The 12,118-nt window shown below is 36.8% G+C and overlaps 1 protein-coding gene across 10 annotated transcripts in view; it reads left to right on the top strand.

Annotated features, from left to right (window-relative positions):
* The window catches only part of GPHN (gephyrin), a 749,523-nt gene that overhangs the window by 402,091 nt on the left and 335,314 nt on the right, over positions 1-12,118 (top strand). For all 10 annotated transcript variants that reach the window (XM_072629565.1, XM_072629558.1, XM_072629556.1 and 7 more), the window contains one exon: positions 7,673-7,767. In XM_072629565.1, coding sequence (XP_072485666.1) covers positions 7,673-7,767 — 95 coding nt within the window. The remainder of the gene's footprint in view (positions 1-7,672; positions 7,768-12,118) is intronic.

The raw sequence follows: 12,118 nt of genomic DNA, 5'->3' as shown, positions 1-12,118 counted from the left end.
TTGATCATATCACTAACAAAACCAACAGAAATCATATGGTTATCTCAATAGATGCAGAAAAAGCCTTTGACAAAATACAGCACCCATTCCTATCAAAAATACTAGAGAATAAATAAGAATAGATTTTACCTTAAAATGATAAGTAATGTTTGTCTAAAATCATCTTGTAATGGGGATAAGCTAGAAGTCTTCACCCTGTTACAATCAGAGGTGAAACAAGGATGCCCATTGTCACCTCTGTTTTTTAATATTGTACTGGAAATGTTAGGTATGGCAATAAGAGAAGAAAAAGGATCGAAAGAATTAGAATAGGTAATGAAGAAACAAAACCAGCACTTTTTCCAGATGTTCAGATGATATACTTAAAAAATTCTAGAGAATCAGCTAAAAAACTATTTGAAATTATTAACAGCTTTAGCAAAATCACAGGATACAAAATAAAGCCACATAAATCATCAGTATTTCTATATATTACTAACAAAATCCAACATCAAGAGATAGAGAAATTCCATTTATTATAACTATAGACAATATAAAATATTTGGGAGTGTACCTGCCAAGAAAAACCCCAGAGCTATATGAATACAACTGTAGAATACTTTTCACAAAAATAGTTCAAACAATTGCAAAAATATTAATCACTCATGGGTAGACTAAGCCAATATAATAAAAATTACAATTCTACCTAAATTAAAGTATTCATTCAGCAACATACCATCATATATTATCATCCTGTCAAATTGTTTTATAGAGCTAGAAAAAATAATAACAAAATGCATCTGGTAAAACAAAAGCTCAAGGATATCAAGGGAATAATGGGGCAGGAAGTACAAAAGAAGGTGGTCTAGCGATACCATGTCTCAAACTGTATTGAAATGTGGTAATTATCAAAACAGTCTGGTACTGGTTAAGAAATAGAATGGTGGATCAGCAGAACAGATTAGATATATGTTACATTATAGTAAATAACTATAGTAATCTAGTATATGATAAACCTAAATAGCTAAGCTTTTGGAACAAAAACTCATTATTTAACAAAAACTGGTGAAAACTGGAGAAGAGTATGGCAGAAACTAGGTATAGACCAACATCTCATATTATATACCAGAATAAGTTCAAAATGAGCACATAATTAACACACAAAGTGTGATATCATAAGTAAATTGAGAGAGCATGGATAGTTTATCAGTCAGATATGTGAGCAAAGGAGAAATTTAGGACTGAAGAAGATGTAGAGAGGATTGCAAAACATAAAATAGCTAATTTTGATTATATAAAAATTTAAACGGTTTTGCAGAAACAAATCAATGCAAATAAAACTATAAGAAAAGTATAAAACTAGAGGGAAGGAAGGATTTTGCAACCATTATTTCTCATAAAGGCCTCATTTCTCAAATACGTGGAGAACTGAATCAAATTGATAAAAATAATTCATTCCGCAATTGATAAATGGTCAAAGGATATGAACAGGCAGTTTTCAGACAAAGAAATCAAAGCTATCTATGAAAAAATATTCTAAATCACTATTGCTCAGAGATATGTGAATAAAAAAACTCTGAGGTACCACCTCACACCTATCAGAGTGACTGATATAGCAAAAAAGGAAAATGTTGGATGTTGGGAAGGGATGCGGGAAAACTGGGACACTAATGCACTGTTCGTGAAGTTGTGAACTGATTCAACCATTCTAGAGAGCAATTTGGAACTATGCCCAAAATGCTATAAAATTGTGCATGCCCTTTGATTCAGCAAAGATCTTATCCCAAAGACATCCAAAAAAAGAGGGAAAGACCTATTTGTACAAGAGTATTTATAGCAATTACTTTTGTAGTGTCTAAGAATTGATAACCAAAGGCATGGCCATCAATTGAGGAATGATTAAACAAGCTATGATTGTAGTGGCATATTATTGTGCTGTAAGAAATGAGAAGCGGGGTAATTTCAGAAAAATCTGGACTTACATGAACTGATGCACAGTGAAGCAAACAGAACCAGGAGGACATTGTATATAGTAACTGTAGCATTGTTCAGTGAAGAATTGTGAATGACTTAGCTATTCTCAGCAATGTAATGATCCAAGATAATCCCAAAGGATTAATAATGAAGCATACTACTCACCTCTAGAGAGAGAACTGAATACCGACTGAAGCATGTTATTTTCCCCTTTCTTTATTTCATTTTATTTTCTTTTATTGGACTGTCTTGTACAAAAAGACCAATATGGAGATGTTTTACGTAATTGCACATGTGTAACCTATATCTGATTGCTTGCCATCTTTTTTGCGGGGGAGGGAAGACTAGAATTTAGAACTTACTACTTGAAATAAAATGTTTTTAAAAATTGGGGGGAGATGGGTTTTTCTCTCTACAGTTTTATATGCCTCTCTGTTTAAACTCTGTCAGTAAGGTATTGATGACACATTGCCATACTAAGTGATATATTTTCTTTCCATATTATAAAATGTGTCGAATCTGCCTAAAAGGCACAAGTTCTTCATGGACTTTTCTGAATGATTTAACTTATCTTCCTAAAAGAACAAAGAATCCTGTGTACATCTCAAGAACTGGTTCACTCCAGGAAGTTTAATTTGGGAGATTATTACAGAATGGGATAATAGCAATTAAAATGAATCTTTGCCCTTTCTATGTATAATTTATTATATTTCACATCTTTTTAAGACATGCTTTTGTAGAATCTGAGTGGTGTGATTCTCAAATTCAGTTTATATTTTCTTATTTTTCTGCTGAGGTAATATAGGTACCAGGCGGCATTTGGATGCCTTGATATTTGAAGGTGTTATATAAAATAAAGACTGTGGCCATGATTAGAAACTAAAATGTAAATATGCCATTCTTTTCTAAATCATTACCAGATTTGGAACTGTAATGAATGGTATTGCTTTGAAACACCTGCCCTCTTGTCTCCTCCAATACTGTTGTTGCTATGAAGGAGAGTGGAAGGAAGTCTAGCCTTGTGATTTCATTTACATAGAGAGCTCCCATTGTAAATCAGCAATTTATACCCTCTCATCTGAAGTTCTATGGTTGTTAGTTTTATTTAACTTTACCATAAGCCATGCCATATTTAATTTAATAATCATTTATTAGACACTTACTATGTGCCAGGCACTATGCTAATCTCTGGGAATACAAACAGGCAAATGATAGTCCCTACCCTGTAGTTCTCAGTCTAATGGAGGAGATACCTTACACATTTATACAAAACAAGCCTTATGCAGGATAAATAAGAAATAAGTAACAGATGGAAGGTACTGCCATTAAGAGGGGTTAGGGAGACTTACAGTAGGAGATGAGATTTTAAGGGACTTAAAGGAAGTCTTTAGTTAGACTGGAGGAGGAAGTGCATGTTATGTGCCATATTTTGGGATCTATCAAAGTAGTATATAATGAAACTTTTAATTCTCCCCATATTTTTCTGACCTTCCACCTTCCCTGTTATCACAGTCTTATAACTTCTCAGATATTTATTTATTTATTATTTATTTTTATTAAAATAAATCTGTCCCACTAATTCTAAAACAGTTTTCAGTATTGAAAATTCAATATTTTCAGTATTGATTCATAGCCCAAGAATAGTAAAAACATTGTTCCCTTGAAGCTCAGATTCTGGGAAACAAATATCTGAGAGATGGTGTCTCTAAAGGAAAAAAATAGTTAGGGACCAGGAGACCCAAGTATTGGCCTGACTGCCACTGACTAACTGTGCAGCCATGGGAAAATCATTTTAATTATGTGTGCCTTACAATAGGTTAATCTTGAGAATCTGAATACAACCTTCAAGGTTGATTCCATATATAGCTCATCATAACACTTTTGTCTCTTCGATTAGCATAGCCCAAATTAGATGTTGTACAGAGTGTTAAAGTTCTTTGGAGAAGTTAGTACAGTTTAGTTAAGTAGACAAAACAAGGAATTACCTTGTGATGTTTCACTAGACATAAAGAACCACACTAGATTGATTGGATTTGCAAAATGAGGGAGAATGGGCTGGTTAATAAATGAGTACTACCATCTTTAGTTGTGCATTGAAATGTAAGTAAGTTATTCCCACTCTTAAAGATACCACCTACCTTCTGTTAAAAATAAAAAAGAATTAAGGAATTCTCTGGACTACTGATTCCCAATACAGACTTCCTATCCGTATACCTACATATACCCTCCACTTAAAACTGTCCTCTTTCCAAAAGATGTTTAATTCAGGGGGTGATTTATTTATTATTCTGGCCTACTTTAGTTTGAAACCTTGGATGCTGCTTAGTGCTGCATTAGCCTATATTATGCTAGAGTTTGAAAGACTGGTAGTCAAATAATAATGATTATTAATGTGACTAACAGTAATATGGTGCTTTCATTGTAACAAACTGGTAAATGTATGTAGTAGAACAAGTATTATTATCTCTCATTATAGAGAAGGGAACTGAAGTTCAGAGGGGTTGAGTGAATAGCACATCTGCACAGTGGTAGTAGGAGATAGCAAAGTGCTCTAGAGAGAGTGCTAGATTTGGAGTCCAAGGACCTGACTTTAAATCCTCAATGTGTTAATACTATCTTTGTTAGCTTCAGCAAGTCACTAAACCTCTCTTTCCCTTAGCTGTAAATGTAGGGAGTTGGATTAAATGGACCTGAGGTCTCTTTCAAATGTACATTTATCATTCTGTGATATCCTGATTCCAATGGTCTTCCACATCTGATATGCAAATCTTCTCAATTAACTGACCAGTATTCATGGGATCATAGTTTTAGAGTTGTAGAGGACATTACTATCCATATCTCCTTTTTATTGCCTATTAAAAAGTTATAAATTTTTATTTTATATACATGATACATTTTAACTGTTTTGCCAAAGACTTTAGCCTGAACCTAGGTGTGTTTGCAGTTTTGATCTGATTTGGGACCAATCTCTCCATCCCTACCACAAAAATATCACTCTTGTTGTCTTCTACCATAATTTGCCCTATTCCCTCCCTGCCTTTCTTTCCCCCACATTAGAATGTAAATTCCTTGAAAGTAGTTGTTTCATTTATCATGTTTGTGTCCCCAGTGCCTCGTGCATAGTAAGCATTTAATAACTGCATGCTGATTGATTGTCCAGTGAAATTCTCTGTTTTATAGGTTTTTTTATACCTGCATTTTTTTCTTCACATTTGTATCATACAACATACCAAGCTTGCCAAATTTGTCATTTCTACCTTCACAACATCTCTCCTGTGTGTCTCCTTTTGTCGCACAGAGCCAACACCATAATTCAGGCCCTCACCAAGACATTTACAATGGCCTTCTGTTTGGTCTCCCTGCTTCAAGTTTTTCCTTTCTTCAATCCATCTTCCACATAGCTGACAAAGTACTTTTCCTAAAGTTCTCTATTTGTCGATTAAGAGGTCTCCTCACATTCTGGTCTCTTTCTACACTTCAGGCATCCTCACATTTAACTTTCCTGCATGTACTCTACATTCCAGTTATTCACACACAAATTCTCATCTCTTATTTCCATGTTCCTTTGTCTGAACTGTCCCCTCTGTCTGAAATGTAGTAGCTCCTCATTTCCTACTCTTGACACCCCTAGCTTCTTTCAAGACGCAGTTCACAGATGACTTCCTACAGGTGTTCCTGGTTCCCTCTAGCTAACTGAGCCTTCTTCTGTCTCTAAGGTTACTTTCCTTCTACTCTGCATATATTGTATGTGTACCTTTTAATTTACAAGTTGTCTCCCCCACTATAATATAATCTCATTGAAGCCAGGGATTTTGAATTTTTTACTTTCTTTGTATCCCCAGCATTTAGCACAGTACCTGGCATATGGTAAGCATTTAATAAATGCTTTTCTGTTGATTAACTGATTTTGATTCTTATGAAGGGAACTTCTGCCACATCCCTCAGTGACCCATTCCATTTGTGTAACTGCTCTCTCTCAGGTAGTTATTCTTCACATTTATCAGAGTTTAACCTCATCTGTTCTCAGTGGCGATGAAGACCATTTCTTCATTTTTACTCATTTTTCAAAATAGCTCATTGATGTATATTATGAATCACTTAATCAACCAATAAGCATTTATTCAGCACCTCCTTTACATCAGGTACATGGAAAAAGTTACAATTTAGAGTTTTTCTTTTGCTTTAACAGAGGAAATGGTCTAGATCTGTGGTGTCAAAGTCAATTAGAAACATATTACCTACAAGCTGCATGCACGTTGACTTGCATGCTGCAAATTGGCAAATTGACCTTATCTATGTTTGTACCAGCAAGGACCCCAGCATACACAGAAAGGCCTGCTGTATAGGTTCTTATATCTGCTTTTCTAAAAGGAAAGCAACTTTTGAGGGGTCAACAATCCACTTTAATCAAGCACATATATCATTCACTTAGTTCAGGAGAAAAAGTCAGCATCCTGAACATTAGAGAAAATACAAACAGAGAAAAAAAGACCAACAGACAGGGCTTGCAATTGTCTGACCATACATACGTAGTTACCAGAGAGAGAAACACCAACATCTGGGTTTTGAAAGCCAAGGGGCTCCTTAGTGACTACCCAGAGTCTCACCTGAGTATAAACACTTCCAGTAAGAAAGCCCCAAGACAAAACCTCACCTCAGAATATACATAAACTTTTCAGAGCCACAGGGCATCACAACCCTTGAGGACCAGTGCCTCATTAACAAAAGGTGTAGGTCTTTCTACAAAACAAATCTCCCCTAATCAAACTTCCCTTAATGGGCAGGCCCATTAATGAGTGGGGAAGAGCTTTAGCTCTCATTAACATAATTAACATTACAATGTTGTAATCTATTTTTACTTACTTTGTTAAAACATTTCTCAATTACATTTTAATCTGGTTCAGTCTGCACTGGAGCGTTGTATGCCCCAGCTTGATATTCACTTTAGATTACTTCTTCAGATCCTTTTGAGCCCTATCATTAAATAAACAAAGGACCTCAAAAAGCCATGGATTGAGTCTGTGGTTGGCTTGTTTAATTATTTCACACATGATAAGCAGCCATGGCATAACAGATAAAGAGCCAGGAAGACCTGGATTAATGTTCCATATCTATCATATACACTTATTGTGTGACCCTGTGCAAAGAAAAGGGGCCAGCCTACGTTGGTAAAAAGGAGTTTCCTTATATGACATTCCCTAAATCATTGAAATCAGATCCAATCTTTGGGAGAATAATCTAAGAACCCCAGATTTCTGACCTGAAAATCTGAATAATAGTAAATATGTTTATGTTTATTAGGTCCCTTACTAATGCTGGTTTTGAATTTTTCTAGAAAACTTTTGATATGCTGAGATCGATTGCATTATTTTGAGTTATTCTTTGGAATTTTTAAATTAGGTTAAGGGAAGGGAGGTAAAATTTTTACTGTCTTCTTCTGAAACATTATTCTAGTTGATTTTCAAGGGACAAAAGAAGCTGACAGGGAAGTAGTCTCTGTGCTAATTGTCTTGCTCACTGTATTTTCATATCCCTGCTATAGACCATTGGACACTGGTAGAGAGTAGGTTCTATTTTCAAAAAATACAAACGTATTGGACGAGAGAGTGGGCTCTAATTTTCAAGTTAGTTTCATTCTCTCTGCCCCTATACCTTTCCCCCCTCACCCCCCATTATTTAGTTAATTTCATTCAGTGTGCTATTTAATCTTTCATTACAGGCTACAAAAGAAGTAATAGAACGGGAAGCTCCTGGGATGGCCCTTGCAATGCTGATGGGATCACTTAATGTTACACCTCTGGGCATGTTATCTAGGTAAGAAAGTAACGTGTTGCAAAGATCACTATTTCCATCTATTATGGGGTGGCAAATGACTAGTTCATAGAACTTGGGCAACAGGCAAGCACCATATCCAGCTCTGTCTTGGTGAGTAATGTAAATGGTCCTACTACCATCAGATCTGCTCTGTAGCCAAACACTTTGCTGATCGTGGCACAAAAGTGATACCAGACGTAAGCCCATGATCTCATTTGTTTTTATTGTGATACCCACAATGTTGGAAACTGCACATCCAGTCAGGGCTAGTGGAGATGATAGGGGTGCTTGTTGCCTCTGGTGTGGTTACAAAGTTCTCCAGGACACAAGTTTTTCAGAACTGTTATTGGTACTGTTTGCAGTTTAGAGTGCTGGTGGTGAGGGCTGGAGGGGGTGCAGGGGTGGGGGTGGGGGGGGGGGAAGGGATTACAGGAACTCCAAGACTAGAATTCCCTATGTGGGCCATCTGGAGAATTCATGGACTCAAGCATTGTTGAGGTCATGGTAAAGATTTATTATGCTTTTTGGCTGGCAAGAGTTCTTACGAACCTGCAACCTTAGAGGTGTACATGTAAAGTTTATATAGGATATTCTGTAGTGAAACATGTGCCAAACATGCTAATTATGTAATTCAGGACAGGATTAGGGAGTTGTTAAAGAGTGGTTAAGGAACATGCACTTTTGGTATCTACTGCTCAGGTATTTTACCCAAAATTCATCAGGAAATAGCCCAAGGAGGGACTACGTGGAGGTGTGGTTTTAGACCTGAAACATCATTAAGTCAACTAGCAATCAGAGCTGACCCAGAAATACCCAGGCTGTTCTCATCAGTGTCTTGTTAGATGAGATAAATGTAAGGGAGTATACGTATGTCTAGGTCTAGGATACATAGGATTGGTCAGTGAGTAGTAAGTGTCGTTATGACCCAGTGCACAGCCCATTCAGTCAATACACAGTTGGTTTAGATTAATAAGCTCTCTAGGTGCAGCAGACTACTATATCAGGAAGGGAGATAACGGTTGTTGCTGGGACAGGCTGGGAAGAAACTGCCTGGGATAGTGTTTTGAGGCTAGGGAGAAATGTGATTTTTAAAGAGAAATGTGATTTTGGGGCCCAAGCACAGGCACCCAAGCACCCCATCAGTGGAAACCCTGAAATGTAAGGACACAGGTAATCTGCCTCGAAATTTGACCAGTCAGACATTCCAGTCACGTAGAGAGTGAAGGAATCTGTGCAATTTCATAGGGGTAAGGTTGATATTTATCTTATTGGCACAGAAAAGACTGTAAGAAGATATTAAGGAGTGGTGAATAGCCTGGGGTGGACCAGGTGCAGACAATGAAAAAAGCGGTCTGAGAGACACCATGAAAGGGCAGTTAAAAGGATTATTGAGTATCCAGATTGACTGGGTTGGACACAAGATGCCTCAGGCAAATGCCAGGGGCTGGGTTGTATGGGAAAGTTCAGGGTCCAGGTTCCATTGCCCAATCAGTACTTTAGATGGGGGGAGAGGGGCCGCGCAAAGACAAAACTTAATTGGCTATAACTCTTCTCTTATGACAAACAATAGTAGAGAGAAGTAAAAGTTAAGTTAAAACAATTTAAAACATTTCAAGATCCATTCCTGATACTGCATGATCCTGGGGAAAATCTCTTTAACTCTCAGTGCCCTGAGTCACTCAGAGACTTACAGAAAAGATACTGTTCTACATGGTAGAGGGAATTTCCTCATCTAGGAGTTTCCTGTATCAAGAAAATAATGAGCCCTGTGGCTATCCCCGTTCTGTTAGTTTATATTCTCTTCTGTGTGTAACAATGATAGATCTTATTTCCCACCACAACTACTACCCTGTACTGTCCTCACAGTCCCATGACACTGGCCTCATGACTGTTCCATGAATAAGATACTCATCTCTCTGCTACAGGAATTCTCTCTGACTCTCCTCATGCCTGGAAATCTCTCCTTCCTCATTTCTGCCTCCTGCTTTCCCTGGCTTTCTTTACATCCCAACTTAAATCCCACCTTCTACAGGAAGCTTTTTCTAGCCTCTATAAATTTTAGTGCCTTCCTTCTATTGATTATTTCCTATTTATTCTGTGCATAATTTGCCTCTACATACTTGTGTGCTTATTGTTTCCTCCATTAGATTGAGATCTCTTTGAGGACATAGACTTTTTCCCTTTTTGTATTCCCTGCAGTTAGAACAATGCCTGACACGTAGTAGGCACTTAATAAATATTTATTAACTGACAGACTTAGTGATCAATGTTTTCTCTTCTAAAAGTCCTTTACTAATACATCATAGATTGGGGAGGATGGAGGAGGCTAGAAGGGAAGGAATAAAGTCATAATTACTGGTCTGTAATTGAAAAATTGTACCTCTTACTCTCATTTTGAAAATTGGGACACTTTCCTTTGTCCAGTCCTACACCCTTTTTTCTTTTTAGGTTTTAAAAGATCACTGCCATTAATATTTAGGAGGGCAGGGGAACCTGAATTCCCAGAAGACAATAATTACCATTTTCACTTTTCTTGGGTTTCAGATTATCTGTTAATCATTTCTGAACCCTCTCATTGCAAAAGGCAGTCTCCTAAACAGAGAAAACAGAAGCTAAATTAGATTTGAGTAGTTTCTCTCCATTGTGATGTTTAAAAAGGTTTAAGAGACATAGTTTATGGATAATTTAATCATTTTATTAATCAGGCCAACAGATTATTAATAAAATAATGGTCATTTGGCCATCTCTCAGACGAAAGACCATCATGGTGGGTGGAGCTCAGTTTATATATCCTTCAAAACAGTAGGTGGTCAGTGGGACTGAGAGTGACCCTTGCACAGAGAAATTATCTCTACTCGGACCACTCACAGCTACACCAGACCACGGTCAACCTTGGAAACATCTGATACAGTCCTGTGATTTGGTTGTGTAATCAGAGTAGTTCTTCTCCAACTCAAGTCAATTCTAGGAAGTATCTTCTCTGCTAAAAATTTTCTACAAAATTTATCTTAACACAAATTTAAATTTACTTTGCCAATAACCAGGCTAGATAATGAAAGGTTAGCTCAAAATATTAGAAAATTAGATTTGGAACGTTTTAGACCAGGAATTTTAGGTTATGTTAGCCAATTATCATGTTGTTATATATAAGAAACAGAGATACAAACAGAATTTTAGAAACCAATTTTTGTATTTGGCATTATTCATTCCCTCATTTAGAGGATGAAATACTGCTAAAGAATTAATAGCAGAACACTTTTTATAAGAAGATGGACTCTAATATGAAAATGAATTCATATAAAAGTTGTCAGATTAACTTCATTTGTAACAAGGTTCTGGGATGAGATATATGAATACATTGAATAATCAATTTTCTTTTTTAAATTTTATTTTCAGTTTTCAACATTCACTTCCACAAAATTTTGAATTTCAGATTTTCTCCCCATCTCTCCCCACTCCAAGATATCGTGTATTCTGATTACCCTTTCCTCCAGTCTGCCTTCTAACAACCCTCCCTTATCCCCTTGAATAACCAGTTTTAAAACAGTGCATATCAAGTAAGCCATCTGTAATAAAAAACATTTTCAACTTCTCACCATGTTCAAATGAATTACCCCTAACAAAATGGATGCCTCTTTAAGGCATTTACAAGATAGACCACAAGCCATTCTTCTTCTAGGATAGCTAATTGTACTAATACTGTCTAATACTCACTAAATAACAGAATTATATCCCAGTTATACAGATCTTTGCATTGTTTGCCTCATTATCCTCATAGCATTGTGAAAAATTAAAGGACCTTAACTTACACTGAAATATATAAGTAGTAACAGATGTCAAGGCTACAGAGTTAGTTGTTTAGAATGTAGAATATACAATTCTAGGCCAAATAGCTCAAATCTTATGCCTGCATCTTATTATAATAACTCATATGTGCTCCAGTATTAGCCTATAAGATAAAGATTTACTATTGTGTTCATACTTGTTCAGCCTTGAGGCCGAAGGGCTACCCGAGTCTTACCTTTCACCTGTCACAGGTCTTCGGTGGCCAAACAGGATAAACGTGTTGAGAGAAGAGACTTTCCAGAGTCGAACAAGGGTTAGGCTTTATTCAGGATCTTAGTTACATGTGCAGGGTGAATTCTTCCTCAGGAGAGAGGAATCCTCCTCCTCCCAAGGAGGCAAAGATCATACAGCAAGAGAATGGGAGTGGGAGAGGGGAGGGACCTTCTGCCCTCTAAGGTCCCCTCAGCGAGAAGAGCGCCTTCAGGCTTTCCTGACCCTACTTAAGCTCTCCCGCCGCATAGTTTGCACCTGAATACCGTGCCTGCTCTCAGCCTTTAGCTAGTCA

Source organism: Notamacropus eugenii, chromosome 1, assembly GCF_028372415.1.
Source record: "Notamacropus eugenii isolate mMacEug1 chromosome 1, mMacEug1.pri_v2, whole genome shotgun sequence".
NCBI lineage: Eukaryota > Metazoa > Chordata > Mammalia > Diprotodontia > Macropodidae > Notamacropus > Notamacropus eugenii.
This window is presented reverse-complemented; position numbering and strand designations above follow the sequence as displayed.